The 26888-nt window shown below is 45.6% G+C and overlaps 1 protein-coding gene and 2 non-coding genes across 3 annotated transcripts in view; all 3 read left to right on the forward strand.

The window, feature by feature from the left end:
• The window catches only part of LOC135528727 (WD repeat-containing protein 88-like), a 31762-nt gene extending 17803 nt beyond the window's left edge, over positions 1-13959 (forward strand). The window contains exons 5-11 of the mRNA XM_064957823.1: positions 2109-2247; positions 2575-2704; positions 4537-4721; positions 7774-7856; positions 8137-8205; positions 9370-9468; positions 13747-13959. Coding sequence (XP_064813895.1) covers positions 2109-2247; positions 2575-2704; positions 4537-4721; positions 7774-7856; positions 8137-8205; positions 9370-9468; positions 13747-13935 — 894 coding nt within the window. The 3' untranslated portion in view covers positions 13936-13959. The remainder of the gene's footprint in view (positions 1-2108; positions 2248-2574; positions 2705-4536; positions 4722-7773; positions 7857-8136; positions 8206-9369; positions 9469-13746) is intronic.
• A 6413-nt stretch (positions 13960-20372) lies between these two features.
• trnat-agu (transfer RNA threonine (anticodon AGU)) lies at positions 20373-20446 on the forward strand. Its single transcript has one exon. It is a non-coding gene; the product is annotated as a tRNA-Thr (tRNA).
• Positions 20447-21397: 951 nt separating this feature from the next.
• Positions 21398-21471, forward strand: trnat-agu (transfer RNA threonine (anticodon AGU)). Its single transcript has one exon. It is a non-coding gene; the product is annotated as a tRNA-Thr (tRNA).
• Positions 21472-26888: the final 5417 nt, after the last annotated feature.

Consider the following 26888-nt stretch of genomic DNA (forward strand, 5'->3'; position numbering starts at 1 on the left):
GCATATAGGGAGTATAGAGGGAGTATAGAGGGAGCATAGAGGGAGCATATAGGGAGTATATAGGGAGTATAGAGGGAGTATATAGGGAGTATAGAGGGAGTATATAGGGAGTATAGAGGGAGTATAGAGGGAGTATAGAGGGAGTATATAGGGAGCATAGAGGGAGCATAGAGGGAGCATAGAGGGAGCATATAGGGAGTATAGAGGGAGTATATAGGGAGTATATAGGGAGTATAGAGGGAGTATAGAGGGAGTATATAGGGAGTATATAGGGAGTATAGAGGGAGTATAGAGGGAGTATAGAGGGAGTATATAGGGAGCATAGAGGGAGCATAGAGGAGTATATAGGGAGCATAGAGGGAGCATAGAGGGAGCATATAGGGAGTATATAGGGAGTATAGAGGGAGTATAGAGGAGTATAGAGGGAGTATAGAGGAGTATATAGGGAGCATAGAGGGAGCATATAGGGAGTATAGAGGGAGCATATAGGGAGTATACAGGGAGTATAGAGGGAGTATAGAGGGAGTATATAGGGAGTATATAGGGAGTATAGAGGGAGTATAGAGGGAGCATAGAGGGAGTATAGAGGGAGTATAGAGGGAGTATATAGAGGGAGTATATAGAGTGAGTATATAGGGAGTATAGAGGGAGCATATAGGGAGCATATAGGGAGCATAGAGGGAGCATATAGGGAGCATATTGGGAGTATAGAGGGAGTATAGATGGAGTATAGAGGGAGTATAGAGGGAGTATAGAGGGAGCATATAGGGAGTATAGAGGGAGTATAGAGGGAGTATACAGGGAGCATATAGGGAGTATAGAGGGAGTATAGAGGAGTATAGAGGGAGTATAGAGGGAGTATAGAGGGAGTATAGAGGGAGCATATAGGGAGTATAGAGGAGTATAGAGGGAGTATACAGGGAGCATATAGGGAGTATAGAGGGAGTATAGAGGAGTATAGAGGAGTATAGAGGGAGTATAGAGGGAGTATAGAGGGAGCATATAGGGAGTATAGAGGGAGCATATAGGGAGTATAGAGGGAGTATAGAGGGAGTATACAGGGAGCATATAGGGAGTATAGAGGGAGTATAGAGGGAGTATAGAGGGAGTATAGAGGGAGTATAGAGGGAGTATAGAGGGAGCATATAGGGAGTATAGAGGGAGTATACAGGGAGCATATAGGGAGTATAGAGGGAGTATAGAGGGAGTATAGAGGGCGTATAGAGGGAGTATAGAGGGAGTATAGAGGGAGTATAGAGGGAGTATATAGGGAGTATATAGGGAGTATAGAGGGAGTATAGAGGGAGTATATAGGGAGTATAGAGGGAGTATAGAGGGAGTATATAGGGAGTATAGAGGGAGTATAGAGGGAGTATATAGAGGGAGCATAGAGGGAGCATAGAGGGAGTATAGAGGGAGTATAGAGGGAGTATATAGGGAGTATAGAGGGAGTATAGAGGGAGTATATAGGGAGTATAGAGGGAGTATAGAGGGAGTATAGAGGGAGCATAGAGGGAGTATAGAGGGAGTATATAGGGAGTATATAGGGAGTATAGAGGGAGTATAGAGGGAGTATATAGAGGGAGCATAGAGGGAGCATAGAGGGAGTATAGAGGGAGCATAGAGGGAGTATATAGGGAGTATATAGAGGGAGTATAGAGGGAGTATAGAGGGAGCATAGAGGGAGTATAGAGGGAGTATAGAGGGAGTATAGAGGGAGTATAGAGGGAGTATAGAGGGAGTATATTGGGAGTATAGAGGGAGTATAGAGGGAGTATAGAGGGAGTATATAGGGAGTATATAGAGGGAGTATAGAGGGAGTATAGAGGGAGTATAGAGGGAGTATAGAGGGAGTATAGAGGGAGTATACAGGGAGTATAGAGGGAGTATAGAGGGAGCATAGAGGGAGTATAGAGGGAGTATATTGGGAGTATAGAGGGAGTATAGAGGGAGTATAGAGGGAGTATAGAGGGAGTATAGAGGGAGTATAGAGGGAGTATATAGGGAGTATAGAGGGAGTATATAGGGAGTATAGAGGGAGTATATAGGGAGTATAGAGGGAGTATAGAGGGAGTATAGAGGTGACACAGACTGTGTGTGTTCCATAGTGGACTGCAGCTCAGGCTGGGCTCCTGACCTCATGTAGCGTCTCAGAGGACAGGAAGTACGTAGTCTCGTCCTCCGACCTGGAGAATGCAATCTGCCTGACCTCAGCTGACACAGGGGAGAGGCTCTTCCACATCAAAGGTACATCCTCAAGTCATTCAGCAATGGTTATTGATCGCTATATTGATTTTAACATTGAGCTATGCTAACGCTAAGGTCACTGAGTCTCAGTTTAAGTCATGTCTAATGCTAACGCTAAGGTCACTGAGTCTCAGTTTAAGTCATGTCTAATGCTAACGCTAAGGTCACTGAGTCTCAGTTTAAGTCATGTCTAATGCTAACGCTAAGGTCACTGAGTCTCAGTTTAAGTCATGTCTAATGGTAACGTCAGGTCACTGAGTCTCAGTTTAAGTCATGTCTAATGGTAACATCAGTTTAAATGATGTCCAATGCTGTCAATTCCCTCAGATCACCACAAGTCTACGATCACGCGGTGCCGGTTTGATCCTCAGAGTCAGCACGTAGCCAGTGTCTCTGAAGACAGAACCATCAAACTGTGGGACCTGGTCTCCACCCAAACCACCCTCTCCATCAACAGGTGAAGATACCACCCATTATATTAGACTTTACACACGGTCCCTGAGATACCACTCATTATATTAGACTTTACACACAGTCCCTGAGATAACAGATACCACTCATTATATTAGACTTTACACACAGTTCCTGAGATACCACTCATTATATTAGACTTTACACACGGTCCCTGAGATACCACTCATTATATTAGACTTTACACACGGTCCCTGAGATACCACTCATTATATTAGACTTTACACACAGTCCCTGAGATACCACTCATTATATTAGACTTTACACACAGTCCCTGAGATAACAGATACCACTCATTATATTAGACTTTACACACGGTCTCTGAGATACCACTCATTATATTAGACTTTACACACAGTCCCTGAGATAACAGATACCACTCATTATATTAGACTTTACACACGGTCCCTGAGATACCACTCATTATATTAGACTTTACACACAGTCCCTGAGATAACAGATACCACTCATTATATTAGACTTTACACATGGTCCCTGAGATACCACTCATTATATTAGACTTTGCACACAGTCCCTGAGATACCACTCATTATATTAGACTTTACACACAGTGCCTGAGATACCACTCATTATATTAGACTTTACACACGGTCCCTGAGATACCACTCATTATATTAGACTTTACACACGGTCCCTGAGATGATAGATAACATGCACTGCCAGGCTGACAAATGGCCAGAGCATCAAGGAACATCACGACAGCTGTTTGCTGTTGTTGTCATTTCTGAGCGCAGACGTCCTTAATAAAGATTTGTCAGTAGCAGATATTTCATAATTACACCTCAGATCGTTGTGTTTATGGTCCACGGTGGACCGGGTGAACTCACTGCTCTCGTTTTAAAGACACGTGATTGATTGACTGTATTATTGACTGATTATCGGACACATAATGACGATAAAAGTTGTGACACACTCCCTGCAGTTAAATTAGAATCTAACCTGGCATCATGAAGTGTAGACCCAGTAGCGAGACAGACTGTACGTCAGAACTAGGACCCCTTGTGTTTTACACAATCATCTGATATGCCTGAGTTTTAACCTTCAAACTGTCCTCTTAAAATACAGGATCAAATATCGCTGTGTCCTCGTGGTAGCACTAAACACAGGACTCTCATTATAACACATGCTCTGCAGTACAGTAAACTAAAATATAGCCTGGCATTATGTCAGAGAGATTGATGCAGTACAGTGAACTAAAATATAGCCTGGCATTATGTCAGAGAGATTAATGCAGTACAGTGAACTAAAATATAGCCTGGCGTTATGTCAGAGAGATTGATGCAGTACAGTGAACTAAAATATAGCCTGGCATTATGTCAGAGAGATTGATGCAGTACAGTGAACTAAAATATAGCCTGGCGTTATGTCAGAGAGATTGATGCAGTACAGTGAACTAAAATATAGCCTGGCATTATGTCAGAGAGATTGATGCAGTACAGTGAACTAAAATATAGCCTGGCATTATGTCAGAGAGATTGATGCAGTAACAGTGAACTAAAATATAGCCTGGCATTATGTCAGAGAGATTGATGCAGTACAGTGAACTAAAATATAGCCTGGCATTATGTCAGAGAGATTGATGCAGTACAGTGAACTAAAATATAGCCTGGCATTATGTCAGAGAGAACTTTTCATTAGCTTCAAATGAACCTCGTCCACTAGCTATTGCACACATTTCAAACTAATTAGTGTTAGTCAAGGTCACGTTGAGGCTGTCGTAACCAAGCCTCCAGAGCTTGTGGGGGGGAACCCAATATTTCCAGTACACGTTGTTGTTCTATCCTGTCCCAAACACAGCGCCCACACCAACGTCATCTCGAACTGCTGTTTCACTGCTAACGGACGCTACTTGTGCACTGCATCATGGGACAAGACTCTGCAGCTGTGGGACATCCAGACAGGAGCATTCCGTTCCCACGGTGGCCTGACCCTTAGCAAGGGACACGACGGATCCGTCAGCTCCTGCACCTTCTCTGTGGACGGTAGGGTAGACATATCAGTCTTCTCTGTGGACGGTAGGGTAGACATATCAGTCTTCTCTGTGGATGGTAGGGTAGACATATCAGTCTCCTTCTCTGTGGATGGTAGGGTAGACATATCAGTCTACTCTGTGGACGGTAGGGTAGACATATCAGTCTTCTCTGTGGATGGTAGGGTAGACATATCAGTCTTCTCTGTGGATGGTAGGGTAGACATATCAGTCTTCTCTGTGGACGGTAGGGTGGACATATCAGTCTTCTCTGTGGATGGTAGGGTGGACATATCAGTCTTCTCTGTGGATGGTAGGGTAGACATATCAGTCTTCTCTGTGGACGGTAGGGTAGACATATCAGTCTTCTCTGTGGACGGTAGGGTGGACATATCAGTCTTCTCTGTGGATGGTAGGGTAGACATATCAGTCTTCTCTGTGGATGGTAGGGTAGACATATCAGTCTACTCTGTGGATGGTAGGGTAGACATATCAGTCTTCTCTGTGGACGGTAGGGTAGACATATCAGTCTTCTCTGTGGATGGTAGGGTAGACATATCAGTCTACTCTGTGGATGGTAGGGTAGACATATCAGTCTACTCTGTGGATGGTAGGGTAGACATATCAGTCTTCTCTGTGGACGGTAGGGTAGACATATCAGTCTACTCTGTGGATGGTAGGGTAGACATATCAGTCTACTCTGTGGATGGTAGGGTAGACATATCAGTCCTCTCTGTGGATGGTAGGGTAGACATATCAGTCTTCTCTGTGGACGGTAGGGTGGACATATCAGTCTTCTCTGTGGATGGTAGGGTAGACATATCAGTCTCCTTCTCTGTGGATGGTAGGGTAGACATATCCGTCTACTCTGTGGACGGTAGGGTAGACATATCAGTCTCCTTCTCTGTGGATGGTAGGGTAGACATATCAGTCTTCTCTGTGGATGGTAGGGTAGACATATCAGTCTTCTCTGTGGATGGTAGGGTGGACATATCAGTCTTCTCTGTGGATGGTAGGGTGGACATATCAGTCTTCTCTGTGGATGGTAGGGTAGACATATCAGTCTTCTCTGTGGACGGTAGGGTAGACATATCAGTCTTCTCTGTGGACGGTAGGGTAGACATATCAGTCTTCTCTGTGGACGGTAGGGTAGACATATCAGTCTTCTCTGTGGACGGTAGGGTGGACATATCAGTCTTCTCTGTGGATGGTAGGCTAGACATATCAGTCTACTCTGTGGATGGTAGGGTGGACATATCAGTCTTCTCTGTGGATGGTAGGGTAGACATATCAGTCTTCTTCTCTGTGGATGGTAGGGTAGACATATCTGTCTTCTCTGTGGATGGTAGGCTAGACATATCAGTCTACTCTGTGGATGGTAGGCTAGACATATCAGTCTACTCTGTGGATGGTAGGGTAGACATATCAGTCTTCTCTGTGGATGGTAGGGTAGACATATCAGTCTTCTCTGTGGACGGTAGGGTAGACATATCAGTCTTCTTCTCTGTGGATGGTAGGGTAAACATATCAGTCTTCTCTGTGGATGGTAGGGTAGACATCAGTCTTCTTCTCTGTGGATGGTAGGGTAGACATATCAGTCTTCTCTGTGGATGGTAGGGTGGACATATCAGTCTTCTTCTCTGTGGATGGTAGGGTAGACATATCAGTCTTCTTCTCTGTGGATGGTAGGGTGGACATATCAGTCTTCTTCTCTGTGGATGGTAGGGTAGACATATCAGTCTTCTTCTCTGTGGATGGTAGGGTAGACATATCAGTCTTCTCTGTGGATGGTAGGGTGGACATATCAGTCTTCTCTGTGGATGGTAGGGTAGACATATCAGTCTTCTCTGTGGATGGTAGGGTAGACATATCAGTCTTCTCTGTGGATGGTAGGGTGGACATATCAGTCTTCTCTGTGGATGGTAGGGTAGACATATCTGTTATATACTAATACAACTGAATACTATATACTACTATATACTAATACTATATACTATATATATACTAATACTACTGACTACTATATACTAATACCACTGACTACTATATACTAATACTACTATATACTAATACTACTGTCTACTATATACTAATACCACTGACTACTATATACTAATACTACTATATACTAATACTACTATATACTAATACTACTGCTGCCAGACTGAATGTAGTTCTGTTGTTGTCCAGGGTCAGTCCTCTGCCTCTAACTACTACTGACAGACTGACTGTAGCTCTCTGTTGTTGTCCAGGGTCAGTCCTTTCATCTCTAACTACTACTGACAGACTGACTGTAGCTCTCTGTTGTTGTCCAGGGTCAGTCCTCTGCCTCTAACTACTACTGACAGACTGACTGTAGCTCTCTGTTGTTGTCCAGGGTCAGTCCTCTGCCTCTAACTACTACTGACAGACTGACTGTAGCTCTCTGTTGTTGTCCAGGGTCAGTCCTCTGCCTCTAACTACTACTGCCAGACTGACTGTAGCCCTCTGTTGTTGTCCAGGGTCAGTCCTTTCATCTCTATCTACTACTGACAGACTGACTGTAGCTCTCTGTTGTTGTCCAGGGTCAGTCCTCTGCCTCTAACTACTACTGACAGACTGACTGTAGCCCTCTGTTGTTGTCCAGGGTCAGTCCTTTCATCTCTAACTACTACTGCCAGACTGACTGTAGCTCTCTGTTGTTGTCCAGGGTCAGTCCTCTGCCTCTAACTACTACTGACAGACTGACTGTAGCTCTCTGTTGTTGTCCAGGGTCAGTCCTCTTCCTCTAAAACCACTACTGACAGACTGACTGTAGCTCTCTGTTGTTGTCCAGGGTCAGTCCTCTGCCTCTAACTACTACTGACAGACTGACTGTAGCTCTCTGTTGTTGTCCAGGGTCAGTCCTCTGCCTCTAACTACTACTGACAGACTGACTGTAGCTCTCTGTTGTTGTCCAGGGTCAGTCCTTTCATCTCTATCTACTACTGACAGACTGACTGTAGCTCTCTGTTGTTGTCCAGGGTCAGTCCTTTCATCTCTAACTACTACTGACAGACTGACTGTAGCTCTCTGTTGTTGACCAGGGTCAGTCCTTGTGTCAGGGGCGTATGACAGAACAGTGGCTGTGTGGAACATGGAGACCCTCTGCAAGACCCTGGAGTTGAAGGTAGCTTCATGCTCTATCCTACTTCAGACACATTTTAAGGCAAATGTGTGTGTGTGTGTTTGTGTGTGCGTGTTTCAAACAGGTGTGTGTGTGTTTCAAACAGGTGTGTGTGTGTCCTCGTGTGTTTCAAACAGGTGTGTGTGTGTGTGCGTGTGTGTGTGTGTGTGTGTGTGTGTGTGTGTGTGTGTGTGTGTGTGTGTGTGTGTGTGTGTGTGTGTGTGTGTGTTTCAAACAGGTGGGTGTGTGTGTGCCCTCATGTGTGTGTTTTTGCTAACCCTAGGGACATGCAGATTGGGTGACAGATGTGGCAATCAGTGCTGACAAAAAATGGGTGGCCTCAGCTTCCAAGGTACAAACACACACCTCAATGTCATGTCCTATGTCATGTCCTATCCCTGTAGGTCACAGTAAACACACACCTCAATGTCATGTCCTATGTCATGTCCTATCCCTGTAGGTCACAGTAAACACACACATCAATGTCATGTCCTATGTCATGTCCTACCCTGTAGGTCACAGTAAACACACATCTCAATGTCATGTCCTATGTCATGTCCTACCCTGTAGGTCACAGTAAATATATACCTCAATGTCATGTCCTATGTCATGTCCTATCCCTGTAGGTCATAGTAAACACACACCTCAATGTCATGTCCTATGTCATGTCCTATCCCTGTAGGTCACAGTAAACACACACCTCAATGTCATGTCCTATGTCATGTCCCATCCCTGTAGGTCACAGTAAGCACACACCTCAATGTCAGGTCCTATGTCATGTCCTATCGCTGTAGGTCACAGTATACACACACCTCAATGTCATGTCCTATGTCATGTCCTATCCCTGTAGGTCATAGTATATATATATATACCTCAATGTCATGTCCTATCCCTGTAGGTCACAGTAAACACACACCTCAATGTCATGTCCTACGTCAGATCCTATCCCTGTAGGTCACAGTAAACACACACCTCAATGTCATGTCCTATGTCATGTCCTATCCCTGTAGGTCATAGTATACACACACCTCAATGTCATGTCCTATCGCTGTAGGTCACAGTAAATATATATCGTAATGTCATGTCCTATCCATGTAGGTCACAGTAAACACACACCTCAATGTCATGTCCTATGTCATGTCCTATCCCTGTAGGTCACAGTATATATATACCTCAATGTTATGTCCTATCCCTGTAGGTCACAGTAAATATATACTTCAAAGACATGTCCTATGTCATGTCCTATCCCTGTAGGTCACAGTATATTTATATCTCAATGTCATGTCTTATGTCATGTCCTATGTCATGTCCTATCCCTGTAGGTCACAGTAAACACACACCTCAGTGGCATGTCCTATGTCATGTCCTATCCCTATAGGTCACAGTAAACACACACCTCAATGTCATGTCTTATGTCATGTCCTATGTCATGTCCTATCCCTATAGGTCACAGAATTTGTCCCTTTTGTTACCATACCATTTTGCATCATCATAAATATTGCTGTGTGTTTTGAAGGACACCACTGTCAGGTTGTGGAATATAGAACACTCTGAAGAGATACCTGCCGTTATTGAGACCAGGAAGGCTCAGGGAATGGGCTATCATATCCTCCAGGTTGGTCATTTTACCACACACTGCTACCTTGTATGTAGAGTGAGACCTGATCCTAGATCACCACTCCTACCCTGAGACCTGATTCTAGACCACCACTCCTACTCTGAGACCTGATTCTAGATCACCACTCCTACTCTGAGACCTGATTCTAGATCACCACTCCTACCCTGAGACCTGATTCTAGATCACCACTCCTACTCTGAGACCTGATTCTAGATCACCACTCCTACTCTGAGACCTGATTCTAGATCACCACTCCTACTCTGAGACCTGATTCTAGATCACCACTCCTACACTGAGACCTGATCCTAGACCTGATCCTAGATCACCACTCCTACCCTGAGACCTGATCCTAGATCACCACTCCTACCCTGAGACCTGATCCTAGACCACCACTCCTACCCTGAGACCTGATCCTAGACCTGATCCTAGATCACCACTCCTACTCTGAGACCTGATCCTAGACCACCACTCCTACACTGAGACCTGATCCTAGACCTGATCCTAGATCACCACTCCTACCCTGAGACCTGATCCTAGACCTGATCCTAGATCACCACTCCTACCCTGAGACCTGATTCTAGATCACCACTACTACTCTGAGACCTGATCCTAGACCACCAATCCTACCCTGAGACCTGATCCTAGACCTGATCCTAGACCACCACTACTACCCTGAGACCTGATCCTAGATCACCACTCCTACCCTGAGACCTGATTCTAGATCACCACTACTACTCTGAGACCTGATCCTAGACCACCACCTCTACCCTGAGACCTGATCCTAGATCAGCGCTCCTACCCTGAGACCTGATCCTAGACCTGATCCTAGATCACCACTCCTATCCTGAGACCTGATACTAGACCTGATCCTAGATCACCACTCCTACCCTGAGACCTGATCCTAGACCACCACTCCTACCCTGAGACCTGATCCTAGACCTGATCCTAGACCACCACTACTACCCTGAGACCTGATCCTAGATCACCACTCCTACCCTGAGACCTGATCCTAGATCACCACTCCTACCCTGAGACCTGATTCTAGATCACCACTCCTACCCTGAGACCTGATCCTAGACCACCACTCCTACCCTGAGACCTGATCCTAGATCAGCACTCCTAACCTGAGACCTGATCCTAGACCTGATCCTAGACCACCACTCCTACCCTGAGACCTGATTCTAGATCACCACTCCTACTCTGAGACCTGATTCTAGATCACCACTCCTACCCTGAGACCTGATCCTAGATCACCACTCCTACCCTGACACCTGATCCTAGATCACCACTCCTACCCTGAGACCTGATTCTAGATCACCACTCCTACCCTGAGACCTGATTCTAGATCACCACTCCTACTCTGAGACCTGATTCTAGATCACCACTCCTACTCTGAGACCTGATTCTAGATCACCACTCCTACTCTGAGACCTGATCCTAGATCACCACTCCTACCCTGAGACCTGATTCTAGATCACCACTCCTACCCTGAGACCTGATCCTAGACCTGATCCTAGACCACCACTCCTACCCTGAGACCTGATCCTAGACCTGATCCTAGATCACCACTCCTACCCTGAGACCTGATCCTAGATCAGCACTCCTACCCTGAGACCTGATCCTAGACCTGATCCTAGATCACCACTCCTACCCTGAGACCTGATCCTAGACCACCACTCCTACCCTGAGACCTGATCCTAGACCCGATCCTAGACCACCACTCCTACCCTGAGACCTGATCCTAGATCAGCACTCCTACCCTGAGATCTGATCCTAGACCTGATCCTAGATCACCCCTCCTACCCTGAGACCTGATTCTAGATCACCACTCCTACTCTGAGACCTGATCCTAGACCACCACTCCTACCCTGAGACCTGATCCTAGACCACCACTCCTACCCTGAGACCTGATCCTAGACCTGATCCTAGATCACCACTCCTATCCTGAGACCTGATTCTAGATCACCACTCCTACTCTGAGACCTGATCCTAGATCACCACTCCTACCCTGAGACCTGATTCTAGATCACCACTACTACTCTGAGACCTGATCCTAGACCACCAATCCTACCCTGAGACCTGATCCTAGACCTGATCCTAGACCACTACCTCTACCCTGAGACCTGATTCTAGATCAGCGCTCCTACCCTGAGACCTGATCCTAGACCACCACTCCTACCCTGAGACCTGATCCTAGATCACCACTCCTACCCTGAGACCTGATCCTAGACCTGATCCTAGATCACCACTCCTATCCTGAGACCTGATCCTAGACCTGATCCTAGATCACCACTCCTACTCTAAGACCTGATCCTAGACCTGATCCTAGATCAGCACTCCTACCCTGAGACCTGATCCTAGACCTGATCCTAGATCACCACTCCTACCCTGAGATCCTAGACCTGATCCTAGACCTGATCCTAGACCACCAATCCTACCCTGAGACCTGATCCTGGACCTGATCCTAGACCACCACTCCTACCCTGAGACCTGATCCTGGACCTGATCCTAGACCACCACTCCTACCCTGAGACCTGATCCTAGATCAGCATTCCTACCTTGAGACCTGATCCTAGACCTGATCCTAGATCAGCACTCCTACCCTGAGACCTGATCCTAGACCTGATCCTAGATCACCACTCCTACCCTGAGACCTGATCCTAGACCACCACTCCTACCCTGAGACCTGATCCTAGATCAGCACTCCTAACCTGAGACCTGATCCTAGACCTGATCCTAGACCACCACTCCTACCCTGAGACCTGATTCTAGATCACCACTCCTACCCTGAGACCTGATCCTAGATCACCACTCCTACCCTGAGACCTGATCCTAGATCACCACTCCTACCCTGAGACCTGATTCTAGATCACCACTCCTACCCTGAGACCTGATTCTAGATCACCACTCCTACTCTGAGACCTGATTCTAGATCACCACTCCTACTCTGAGACCTGATTCTAGATCACCACTCCTACTCTGAGACCTGATCCTAGATCACCACTCCTACCCTGAGACCTGATTCTAGATCACCACTCCTACCCTGAGACCTGATCCTAGACCTGATCCTAGACCACCACTCCTACCCTGAGACCTGATCCTAGACCTGATTCTAGATCACCACTCCTACTCTGAGACCTGATTCTAGATCACCACTCCTACCCTGAGACCTGATCCTAGATCACCACTCCTACCATGAGACCTGATCCTAGATCACCACTCCTACCCTGAGACCTGATCCTAGATCACCACTCCTATCCTGAGACCTGATCCTAGACCTGATCCTAGACCAACACTCCTACCCTGAGACCTGATCCTAGACCTGATCCTAGACCACCACTCCTACCCTGAGACCTGATCCTAGACCTGATTCTAGATCACCACTCCTACTCTGAGACCTGATTCTAGATCACCACTCCTACCCTGAGACCTGATCCTAGATCACCACTCCTACCATGAGACCTGATCCTAGATCACCACTCCTACCCTGAGACCTGATCCTAGATCACCACTCCTACCCTGAGACCTGATCCTAGACCACCACTCCTACCCTGAGACCTGATCCTAGACCATCACTCCTACCCTGAGACCTGATCCTAGATCACCACTCCTACCCTGAGACCTGATCCTAGACCTGATCCTAGACCACCACTCCTACCCTGAGACCTGATCCTAGATCACCACTCCTACCCTGAGACCTGATCCTAGACCACCACTCCTACCCTGAGACCTGATCCTAGACCACCACTCCTACCCTGAGACCTGATCCTAGATCACCACTCCTACCCTGAGACCTGATCCTAGACCACCACTCCTACCCTGAGACCTGATCCTAGACCCGATCCTAGACCACCACTCCTACCCTGAGACCTGATCCTAGATCAGCACTCCTACCCTGAGATCTGATCCTAGATCAGCACTCCTACCCTGAGATCTGATCCTAGACCTGATCCTAGACCACCAATCCTACCCTGAGACCTGATCCTAGACCTGATCCTAGACCACCACTCCTACCCTGAGACCTGATCCTAGATCAGCACTCCCAACCTGAGACCTGATCCTAGATCACCACTCCTACTCTAAGACCTGATCCTAGACCTGATCCTAGATCAGCACTCCTACCCTGAGACCTGATCCTAGATCACCACTCCTACCCTGAGACCTGATCCTAGACCTGATCCTAGATTACCACTCCTAATCTGATATGCTTTGTGAATAAGAAAGATTATTTTGGTGACACTGTTTTGGTGAACCTGATCCAGTCTTGTCTTTCAGTGTGAGGAGTGTGGAAAGGCTTTCTCCATTTCTCGACTGGAGAACTCCGACTTGGTCACAAAGTGTGTGTTCTGCCGATTGAAGACAGAAACCAGATCCTATCTTCAACCACCTCCTCTGTTGTCTAGTGTTCTGCCGATTGAAGACAGAAACCAGATCCCATCTTCAACCTCCTCCTCTATTGTCTAGTGTTCTGCCGATTGAAGACAGAAACCAGATCCCGTCTTCAACCTCCTCCTCTGTTGTCTAGTGTTCTGCCGATTGAAGACAGAAACCAGATCCCATCTTCAACCTCCTCCTCTGTTGTCTAGTGTTCTGCCGATTGAAGACAGAAACCAGATCCCATCTTCAACCTCCTCCTCTGTTGTCTAGTGTTCTGCCGATTGAAGACAGAAACCAGATCCCATCTTCAACCTCCTCCTCTATTGTCTAGTGTTCTGCCGATTGAAGACAGTAACCAGATCCCATCTTCAACGTCCTCCTCTGTTGTCTAGTGTTCTGCCGATTGAAGACAGTAACCAGATCCCGTCTTCAACCTCCTCCTCTGTTGTCTAGTGTTCTGCCGATTAAAGACAGAAACCAGATCCCATCTTCAACCTCCTCCTCTGTTGTCTAGTGTTCTGCCGATTGAAGACAGAAACCAGATCCCATCTTCAACCTCCTCCTCTGTTGTCTAGTGTTCTGCCGATTGAAGACAGAAACCAGATCCCGTCTTCAACCTCCTCTGTTGTCAGCTATGGAGAACACACCTGGAGTCTAGGACAGCTATGGAGAACACACCTGGAGTCTAGGACAGCTATGGAGAACACACCTGGAGTCTAGGACAGCTATGGAGAACACACCTGGAGTCTAGGACAGCTATGGAGAACACACAATGATGCATGACAGATGGAGCTACAGTAGTAGACCCAGTAGTGATGACAGATGAAGCTACAGTAGTAGACCCAGTAGTGATGACAGATGGAGCTGCAGTAGTAGCCCCAGTAGTGATGACAGATGAAGCAGCAGTAGTAGCCCCAGTAGTGATGACAGATGAAGCTGCAGTAGTAGCCCCAGTGTGTTTTTCTACATTAACTTGTTTTAACATAATATTTCCTCCATCGTTTCCTATGACTGAAAATATCTTCTAGACATCAGAACAGAGATCACTAACCTTCTGGACATCAGAACAGAGATCACTAACCTTCTAGACATCAGAACAGAGATCACTAACCTTCTGGACATCAGAACAGAGATCACTAACCTTCTGGACATCAGAACAGAGATAACTAACCTTCTAGTCATCAGAACAGAGATCACTAACCTTCTGGACATCAGAACAGCGATCACTAACCTTCTAGACATCAGAACAGAGATCACTAACCTCCTGGACATCAGAACAGAGATCACTAACCTTCTGGACATCAGAACAGAGATCACTAACCTTCTGGACATCAGAACAGAGATCACTAACCTTCTAGACATCAGAACAGAGATCACTAACCTTCTGGACATCAGAACAGAGATCACTAACCTTCTGGACATCAGAACAGAGATCACTAACCTTGTTTTGGTTGAAGATTTCTACTTCACCAGTTGGCAGCTGGTGATGTACTGTTCATTCCATACCAGGCTCTAATCCCCGGGACTCCAAAGAGGAAGAGACGGCGCAAACCACCACTCTAAAGTGGCGAAGCGGTCTAAGGTACTACAGACCCTGGTTCGATTCCAGGCTGTATCACAGAGGTCTAAGGCACTGCATCCCAGTGCCAGTGGCATCACTACAGACCCTAGTTCGATTCCAGGCTGTCACAGCGGTCTAAGGCACTGCATCTCAGTGCTAGAGGCGTCACTACAGACCCTGGTTCGATTCCAGGCTGTATCACCGCGGTCTAAGGCACTGCATCTCAGTGCTAGAGGCGTCACTACAGACCCTGGTTTGATTCCAGGCTGTATCACCGCGGTCTAAGGCACTGCATCTCAGTGCTAGAGGCATCACTACAGACCCTGGTTCGATTCCAGGTTGTATCACAACCGGCTGTGATTGGGAGTCCCATAGGGCGGTGCACAATTGGCCCACCGTCATCCGGGTTGGGGTTTGGCTGGAGTACGCCATCATTGTAAATAACAATTTGTTCATAACTGACTTGCCTAGTTTAAATAAAGGTTGCATTAAAAAATATACCCTCAGTTGTATTGGTGAACGTACAATCACTGGAGAATAAACAGGATGAGCTCTGCTGGAGACTACCCTATCAGCGGGACCTGAAGCACTGGAATATCCTGTTTCACGAAGTCGTGGCTGAACTATGACATTAATAATATACACCTGGATGGTTTTTCCTGTGTGAAGACCGTACGGCAGCTTTGGGTAAGGTTAAAGGGGAAGGTGTCTCTTATGTTAACAACAGCTGGTGCACCATCTCTAATGTTAAGGAAGTCTGTAGGCTTTTCTCGCCAGAGTTAGAATATCTCATGCATGATAAGCTGCAGACCATACTGTTTATTAAAAACAAAAAAAAGTATGATTGAAGAAGTAAACATCGGTCTGAAGCCGAAAAAGAAAGGAAATTCACATGAGCACCAAAATGCCTACTCCACCCATGCTCTACCAAGATTTTACAGCACCACGGTGCCTACTCCACCCATGCTCTACCAAGGTTTTACAGCACCACAATGCCTACTCCACCCATGCTCTACCAAGGTTTTACAGCACCACAATGCCTACTCCACCCATGCTCTACCAAGGTTTTACAGCACCACAATGCCTACTCCACCCATGCTCTACCAAGGTTTTACAGCACCACAATGCCTACTCCACCCATGCTCTACCAAGGTTTTACAGCACCACAATGCCTACTCCACCCATGCTCTACCAAGGTTTTACAGCACCACAATGCCTACTCCACCCATGCTCTACCCAGGTTTTACAGCACCACAATGCCTACTCCACCCATGCTTTACCAAGGTTTTACAGCACCACAATGCCTACTCCACCCATGCTCTACCCAGGTTTTACAGCACCACGATGCCTACTCCACCCATGCTCTACCAAGGTTTTACAGCACCACAATGCCTACTCCACCCATGCTCCACCAAGGTTTTACAGCACCACAATGCCTACTCCACCCATGTTCTACCAAGGTTTTACAGCACCACAATGCCTACTCCACCCATGCTCTACCCAGGTTTTACAGTACCACAATGTCTGCTCTACCAAGGTTTTACAGCACCACGGTGCCTACTCCACCCATGCTCTACCAAGGTTTTACAGCACCAAAATGCCTATTCCACCCATGCTCTACCAAGGTTCTACAGCACCACAATGCCTACTCCACCCATGCTCTTCCAAGGTTTTACAGCACCATAATGCCTACTCCACCCATGCTCTACCAATGTTTTACAGCACCACAATGCCTACTCCACCCATGCTCTACCAAGGTTTTACAGCACCACAATGCCTACTCCACCCATGCTCTACCAAGGTTTTACAGCACCATAATGCCTACTCCACCCATGCTCTACCAAGGTTTTACAGCACCACAATACCTACTCCACCCATGCTCTACCAAGGTTTTACAGCAACACAATGCCTACTCCACCCATGCTCTACCAAGGTTTTACAGCACCACAATGCCTACTCCACCCATGCTCTACCCAGGTTTTACAGCACCACAATGCCTACTCCACCCATGCTCTACCAAGGTTTTACAGCACCACAATGCCTTCTCCACCCATGCTCTACCAAGGTTTTACAGCACCACAATATCTACTCCACCCATGCTCTACCAAGGTTTTACAGCACCACAATGTCTACTCCACCCATGCTCTACCAAGGTTTTACAGCACCACAATGCCTTCTCCACCCATGCTCTACCCAGGTTTTACAGCACCACAATGCCTTCTCCACCCATGCTCTACCCAGGTTTTACAGCACCACAATGCCTACTCCACCCATGCTCTTCCAAGGTTTTACAGCACCACAATGCCTACTCCACCCATGCTCTACCAAGGTTTTACAGCACCACAATGTCTACTCCACCCATGCTCTACCAAGGTTTTACAGCACCACAATGTCTACACCACCCATGCTCTACCAAGGTTTTACAGCACCACAATGCCTATTCCACCCATGCTCTACCCAGGTTTTACAGAACCACAATGCCTACTCCACCCATGCTCTACCAAGGTTTTACAGCACCATAATGCCTACTCCACCCATGCTCTACCAAGGTTTTACAGCACCACAATGCCTACTCCACCCATGCTCTACCAAGGTTTTACAGCACCACAATGCCTACTCCACCCATGCTCTACCAAGGTTTTACAGCACCACAATGTCTACACCACCCATGCTCTACCAAGGTTTTACAGCAACACAATGCCTATTCCACCCATGCTCTACCAAGGTTTTACAGCACCACAATGTCTACTCCACCCATGCTCTACCAAGGTTTTACAGCACCACAATGTCTACTCCACCCATGCTCTACCAAGGTTTTACAGCACCACAATGCCTACTCCACCCATGCTCTACCAAGGTTTTACAGCACCACAATGTCTACACCACCCATGCTCTACCAAGGTTTTACAGCAACACAATGCCTATTCCACCCATGCTCTACCAAGGTTTTACAGCACCATAATGCCTACTCCACCCATGCTCTACCAAGGTTTTACAGCACCACAATGCCTACTCCACCCATGCTCTACCAAGGTTTTACAGCACCACAATGTCTACTCCACCCATGCTCTACCAAGGTTTAACAGCACCACAATGTCTACTCCACCCATGCTCTACCAAGGTTTTACAGCACCACAATGCCTACACCACCCAGGTTTTTCCTTCACACAGCTTTGACCTGCAACAGTAACTATGTTGGTATTGTACTTCAGACTGTGTGGTCAGGCTACTGAGGATTCAAACCTTCTCAAACAGCCTGATTCATATTCTCAATGTGATTTGTTTCCACGTACGAGGTAATGTTTTGAATTCTTCACTCACCACGCTAATGCCATTCCACTACCTTTTAATTAGACTATTAAGAAAACAATCTTTGAATTTATACTTACAAGACCATCATGGTTAATGGAACTGTTTTGTCTTGTAGTAATGTGATGCCTGACTGTATTTCCTTGTATGTCCGTAGGTACTCAACATAACAGGTGTGTTTTATGTCAGTAGGTACTCAACATAACAGGTGGTGGTGTGTTTTACTGTAGGGCAAAAAAGTATTTAGTCAGCCACCAATTGTGCAAGTTCTCCCACTTAAAAAGATGAGAGAGGCCTGTAATTGTCATCGTAGGTAACTTCAACTATGACAGACAACATGAGAAAAAAAATCCAGAAAATCACATTGTCAGATTTTTAATGTATTTATTTGCAAATTGTGGTGGAAAATAAGTATTTGGTCACCTACAAACAAGAAAGATTTCTGGCTCTCACAGACCTGTAACTTCTTCTTTAAGAGGCTCCTCTGTCCTCCACTCGTTACCTGTATTAATGGCACCTGTTTGAACTTGTTATCAGTATAAAAGACACCTGTCCACAACCTCAAACAGTCACACTCCAAACTCCACTATGGCCAAGACCAAAGAGCTGTCAAAGGACACCAGAAACAAAATTGTAGACCTGCACCAGGCTGGGAAGACTGAATCTGCAATAGGTAAGCAGCTTGGTTTGAAGAAATCAACTGTGGGAGCAATTATTAGGAAATGGAAGACATACAAGACCACCGATAATCTCCCTCGATCTGGGGCTCCACTCCCTGCTGTTAATATAGGGGTAGAACCCTGCTGTTAATATAGGGGCTGGCCCAGCAGATCCACTGGTAGAACCCTGCTGTTAATATAACAGGCCGTCATTGAAAATAAGAATTTGTTCTTAACTGACATGCCTCGTAAAATAAAGGTTAAAAATAAATAAATAGGGGATGGCCCAGCAGATCCACTGGTTAGAACCCTGCTGTTAATATAGGGGTAGAACCCTGCTGTTAATATAGGGGCTGGCCCAGCAGATCCACTGGTTAGAACCCTGCTGTTAATATAGGGGTAGAACCCTGCTGTTAATATAGGGGCTGGCCAAGCAGGTCCACTGGTAGAACCCTAGGCAATAACTTAACCTTGGTAACGTTTGCAGATTGCATTATATTTGAGATTTTTAGTGGTAATTAAATATCATTTATTTAGAATTTATCAGAATTAATTTCCTATAAATAGTTTAACCAGCTCCGTGTAGTCTGGAGTCAATGTGAAAGGGGAAGAGCCCGCGCTGCGGCAGCACGACACCCCAGATCAGTGTGGATTTATTAGTTTTATTTTATTATATTTCTTCCTCTGCATTGTTGGGAAGGGCCGTAAGCCTTTCACTGTTACTCACCTGTTTGTTTACGAAGCATGACACAAGTACATGTTGATTTGACACACAGGTTGAGTCTGGAGCGACGACGTTATGACCGAACACCACTGTCCAAGCTTGTAAATGTTTGAAATGTAAACTATGGGATCAATAATCGTTTAATTTATGTTCTGTAATGAAGCTCACTTGAGTAATTAACTAAAGACACAACACCATATGAAATGTAAATTACGAAGCTTGAGATATACATGATGGAAATATAAAGTCTTTTTTCACGGGTACATTCACTGGCGCCGTGGCTTAGTTGGTTAAAGCGCCTGTCTAGTAAACAGGAGATCCTGAGTTCGAATCTCAGCGGAGCCTTTTGTGAACATTACAGACTCATTTTAAAAGGCCAGGCACCACTTGCTTAAATTTGCATCTACCTATTTTGGGATTTGTTGGTATTTTGGTCAATTGATATTAGTATTTTCTAAAAGTAAACATAAAAATGTCAATTTTATTTATTTTCCCATACTACCATCATCCACATTTATAAACCACTTTAAAATGGAAATACACCAATAGCTCACGACATACAATTAATTACACATAATGTAAAAGCCCATTTCATAGAGAATGTTTCAAACTGAACTATCTATAGTAACTTACTTTGAATAGATGGTGATTGGGCCTAAATAGGCGTTTGGTAGTCTAAATTCAGTGTACTTTTCTTCAACATTAATTTCCCGAAAGTCAGACTCCCTTATATCTTCCCACAAGCCAACACAGACTCCCCCTTAGTGTTTCTCATATCCAGAACCATCTGCATTCACCACATGTTGTGTGATTATACTTAGATATATTCTCCAGACTTGCCCAGAAGGAATTGTTGATAGGTTGTTCATTTTTTTATTCTTAATAACATTTTCTTTTCGAAAAATGCGCAAAAAAAATGCATTTAACGTTACATGACTAGTATTTTATATATATAAAGTATTTATCCGCTATCTGCTCTGGACAAGTCCGGTCCTGGAGTGTCTGAAAAAGGAAACTAACATGTTTAGGCTGACTTCATCCAGTTTCCAGAAACATTTATTTGCGCGATATGCAAATATTGCATATTTAACGTTGTATCGCCTCATTTGCATATTATAAAATATTTCAGAAAAGTTGTAATACGAAAAAGTATTATGTCTGCGTCAATATTCAACTGGTAAAACCTGACTGTGATATGATGAAGGGGGAAAAAACGACCAATGGAGAAGATGATGTCAGTTTCACATTTTGACAACACTAAAGACATTTACCCTTTTATTTCCTTCACGACTCGGCGGCGCTGTGGCTTAGTTGGTTAAAGCGCCTGTCTAGTAAACAGGAGATCCTGAGTTCGAATCTCAGCAGTGCCTTTTTGTTTCTGTTAAATGAAGGACCCAACACCTCTTCTCGAGGAGCTCCAGCTTTGACAACGGTGACGACGAGGATACGTCCCTGCCTTCCGGCAATCCAACCATAATGATATGTTGTAGAAAATTACATGGGGCCAGGATTTTAGTAACTAATTAAAACGAATTTAAGTTAAACAAGGGCGAATACCAAAAGAGTATTACATTTAAATCAATATTTGTCACATGCGCCCGAATACAACTGGTGTAGTAGACCTTACAGTGAAATGCTAACTTACAAGCTCTTAACCATCAATGTAGAAAAATATGTTTTAAGTAAAAAATATATAATAAAAGTAAAATGATTAAACAGCAATAGTAAAATAAAAAGTTATATACAGGGGCACACCCCCCTGAGCGCGCCCCCCTGAGCACGCACCCCTGAGGGGCCCCCGTGTTGAGGATCAGCGTGCAGATGTGTAGTTACCTACCCTTACCACCTGGGGGCGGCCCGTCAGGAAGTCCGGGATCCAGTTGCAGAGGGAGGTGTTTAGTCCCAGAGTCATTAGACCAACGATTACACTGAATACTTCTACGGAGAGCGTTATAACTGCAGGACTCAGTATATTTACAAAGCAAACAGTCAGAGTAAGTCTCTTTACAAAGCAAACAGCCACAGTGAGCGTCGGTGTCCACATCACTAACAAACTATGGGTCTTCAGATCCTCAAAAAGTTCTACAGCTGCACCATCAAGAGCATCCTGGCCGATTGCATCACCGCCTGGTATGGAAAATGCTCGGCATCCGACCGTAAGGCGCTACAGAGGGTAGTGGGTACGGCCCAGTACATCACTGGGGCCAAGCTTCCTGCCATCCAGGACCTCTACACCAGGATGTGTCAGAGGAAAACCCAAAACATTGTCAAAGACTCCAGCCACCCAAGTCATAGATTGTTTTCTCTGCTCCCGCATGGCAAGCGGTACCGGAGCACCAAGTCTAGGTCCAAAAGGCTCCTTAACAGCTTCTACCCCCCTCCAAACCATAAGACTGCTGAATAATTAATCAAATGTGTACCCAGACTATTTGCATTTATTTCCCCCCACTGCTGCTATTCACTGTTTATTATCTATGTGTAACAGTATAACTTTAGACCGTTCTCTCACCCCGACCTGGGCGCGAACCTGGGATGCTATGCACACGTCAACAGTCCCCCTCGAAGCATCGTTAACGATTATAACGCACTTTTGCGCGCACCACCGCTAACCAGCGAACCGTTTCACATCCGTTACATATGCTTAGTCTCTACCCCTTACCGACATGTACATATTACCTCAATTACCTCGACTAACCTGTACCACCTCGGTACCTGTACCCCCTGTGTATATTCTCCTTATTGTTATTTTATTGTGTTTATTTAGTACATATTTTCTTAACTGTCATTTAAAAAAACAACCTCATTGTTAGTTAAGGGCTTGTCAGTAAGCATTACACTGTAAAGGTCTACACCTGTTTTATTAGGCGCATGTGACAAATCAAAATGTATTTTATTATTTATTTGAATAGAATCACTGGTGCGAATATGCAATACCACCATCCGGCCTTTCGGGGTCAGGATTTGACGACAACAATATAACGACGTATTCAATGAAGACCTCCCTGCACGGGATGGGGGAAAACACATCATTCAATTCAAAGAACGATCTGCTCGGCATACCAAACGGCAGCGACCGCAAAGACTAGGATTTGGGTTTAACTTAAATATGACAGACAACGAGTAACTGCACGGTAAATTATCACTGCACCATTGTCCACTTTCATGCACAGGATAGTGCCTAAAGGGAGATGAAAATACTCGGCTGTGGACGGAGAATAAATAACAGCTATAAACACCGAACAGTCCAACCCGAAATAGAGGACGGGACAGTATCGTAAGTGCACTACCGACGTGCCTTTCTCTTCAGTCTCACAAACGCAGAGACTTTTCCCTTCCTTTAGGATATAAATCAACGCGGAAATCAAACGAGCCATTGAAGCCGACGATGTACGACCACATCTCTTTTCACTGTATCACATTGTCCTAGTGGGCTGCCTCTGAGTAGCGTATGAAGCTTCTTTTTTTGCGCTACAAACACAATTTACCCACGTCCTAGTTTATTTTATTTTTTTTATACAGAGGGGGGACTTGAGTTCATGACATCTGCAAAGGTCACGGAAAATATTCGGAGGCTATTGCTACAGATGTTACGGAAATTACCCCCAAGATGACAAAAGAACGAGCTGGGCTGCTGGAATGATGGATCGGATTGGAGCGCCGGAGCTTCTCCTGGTCATTTGGATATTCATACGGTTGGCTTCGGTCTGTGTCGGTCAGTACTCTTATTTAGACATATTGTTTTTTTGTTGTTGTTCAATTTGAATGTTTTCTGATACTCTACTGGTTTCCCGTTGGATAAAAACTTTGTCATATTTTACAAAACCACATCATTTTAAATCACGTGTTGTGCTGCTGCATTTGGTCACAGACTCCGTTCTTCATTTCCTTGATCTATTAACACAGACTATTTAAGCTCATCTGAGTTAGGTGATGGTTCGGCTACTTCTATAGGCAGAACCAGAACCAGAAGCAGACAGTGTGGGTGTTAATAGTATTGGAATGTTGTGTGCTTCCCTAGAGATGGATCATCGTTGCCATGGTGTCTGTCGTTGTGGGTCATCTGCAACATGTACCATGACGGGCTTTCATTGATTTTTACTGAGAAATGATAGTTGTAGTTTGTAAACATGGGTTCCCCTGTCAGTTGATGGTGTTATGTGCAAACACGCACACACACACACACACACGCACACACACGCACGTGCACACTACACGCACACGCACACTACGCACGCACACTACACACCAAAACTCAGCATCGATACAGCGGACCCTCTGGCTATCTGCATTACATCATCGTACCCAGCGTCAATCCCTTAATGTATTGCTCTAGTGCAGATGAAAACAGGGCCACAGACACAGAGCAGAGGGTCAGTCTGGCTACGAGCCAGCCCACAGACACAGAGCAGAGGATAGTCTGGCTAAGAGCCAGCCCACAGACGAGCCAGCCCACAGACACAGAGCAGAGGATAGTCTGGCTAAGAGCCAGCCCACAGACACAGAGCAGAGGGTCGTCTGGCTAACGAGCCAGCCCACAGACACAGAGCAGAGGATAGTCTGGCTAAGAGCCAGCCCACAGAGCAGAGGATAGTCTGGCTACGAGCCAGCCCACAGACACAGAGCAGAGGGTCGTCTGACTAAGAGCCAGCCCACAGACACAGAGCAGAGGATAGTCTGGCTACGAGCCAGCCCACAGACACAGAGCAGAGGATAGTCTGGCTATGAGCCAGCGCACAGACACAGAGCAGAGGGTCGTCTGGCTACGAGCCAGCCCACAGACACGCCCCCATCCCTTCCTCCCCCCTCCCTCCTCCCTCTACTCCCCCTCCTCTCCCTCCTCCTCCCCCTCCTCCCTCCCCCCCTCAGCCCTCCTCCTCCCTTACCCTTCCTCCTCCCTTCCTCCCCCTCGTCCACCCCTCCTCCTCCCCCTCGTCCACCTCCTCCTCCCCCTCGTCCTCCACCTCTCCCTCCTCCTCTCCCTCCTCCTCCCCCTCCTCTCCCCTCTCCCCCACCTCCTCCCCCTCCTTCTCCTCTCCAGTCCCATGGGGCCCCTGGTTCCAGAGGTGGAGGTGTGAACTGAAGGGATCATTATGGAGCTACAGAGTGCTGTGTGTGTGTGTGTGTGTGGAGAGAGAGTGGGTGTAGACCTGTAGTTTGTTCCCTCTCTTTACCTGTCACACTAAAGAGGCCTCCAAACCCCCCCTCCTTTCCCTCCTCCTCCTTCCTACAGGAGCCGATATAGAGAGGCTTGTTCCTAAAGAGGCCTCCAAACCCTCCCTCCTTTCCTCCTCCTCGTTCCTACAGGAGCCGATATAGAGAGGCTTGTTCCTAAAGAGGCCTCCAAACCCTCCCTCCTTTCCCTCCTCCTCCTTCCTACAGGAGCCGATATAGAGAGGCTTGTTCCTAAAGAGGCCTCCAAACCCTCCCTCCTTTCCCTCCTCCTCCTTCCTACAGGAGCCGATATAGAGAGGCTTGTTCCTAAAGAGGCCTCCAAACCTAACTATCACTGTCCTCTCTGTTGTTGTCATATATATTAACTATCACTGTCCTCTCTGTTGTTGTCATATATATTAACTATCACTGTCCTCTCTGTTGTGGTCATATATTAACTATCACTGTCCTCTCTGTTGTTGTCATATATTAACTATCACTGTCCTCTCTGTTGTTGTCATATATATTAACTATCACTGTCCTCTCTGTTGTTGTCATATATATTAACTATCACTGTCCTCTCTGTTGTGGTCATATATTAACTATCACTGTCCTCTCTGTTGTGGTCATATATTAACTATCACTGTCCTCTCTGTTGTTGTCATATATATTAACTCTCACTGTCCTCTCTGTTGTGGTCATATATTAACTATCACTGTCCTCTCTGTTGTTGTCATATATTAACTATCACTGTCCTCTCTGTTGTTGTCATATATTAACTATCACTGTCCTCTCTGTTGTTGTCATATATATTAACTATCACTGTCCTCTCTGTTGTTGTCATATATATTAACTATCACTGTCCTCTCTGTTGTGGTCATATATTAACTATCACTGTCCTCTCTGTTGTGGTCATATATTAACTATCACTGTCCTCTCTGTTGTGGTCATATATTAACTATCACTGTCCTCTCTGTTGTTGTCATATATTAACTATCATTGTCCTCTCTGTTGTTGTCATATATTAACTATCACTGTCCTCTCTGTTGTGGTCATATATTAACTATCACTGTCCTCTCTGTTGTTGTCATATATTAACTATCATTGTCCTCTCTGTTGTTGTCATATATTAACTATCACTGTCCTCTCTGTTGTTGTCATATATTAACTATCACTGTCCTCTCTGTTGTGGTCATATATTAACTATCACTGTCCTCTCTGTTGTGGTCATATATTAACTATCACTGTCCTCTCTGTTGTTGTCATATATTAACTATCACTGTCCTCTCTGTTGTTGTCATATATTAACTATCACTGTCCTCTCTGTTGTTGTCATATATATTAACTATCACTGTCCTCTCTGTTGTTGTCATATATATTAACTATCACTGTCCTCTCTGTTGTTGTCATATATATTAACTATCACTGTCCTCTCTGTTGTGGTCATATATTAACTATCACTGTCCTCTCTGTTGTGGTCATATATATTAACTATCACTGTTCTCTCTGTTGTTGTCATATATTAACTATCACTGTCCTCTCTGTTGTTGTCATATATTAACTATCACTGTCCTCTCTGTTGTTGTCATATATTAACTATCACTGTCCTCTCTGTTGTTGTCATATATTAACTATC

Source organism: Oncorhynchus masou, unplaced genomic scaffold (assembly GCF_036934945.1).
Source record: "Oncorhynchus masou masou isolate Uvic2021 unplaced genomic scaffold, UVic_Omas_1.1 unplaced_scaffold_1026, whole genome shotgun sequence".
NCBI classification, from domain to species: domain Eukaryota; kingdom Metazoa; phylum Chordata; class Actinopteri; order Salmoniformes; family Salmonidae; genus Oncorhynchus; species Oncorhynchus masou.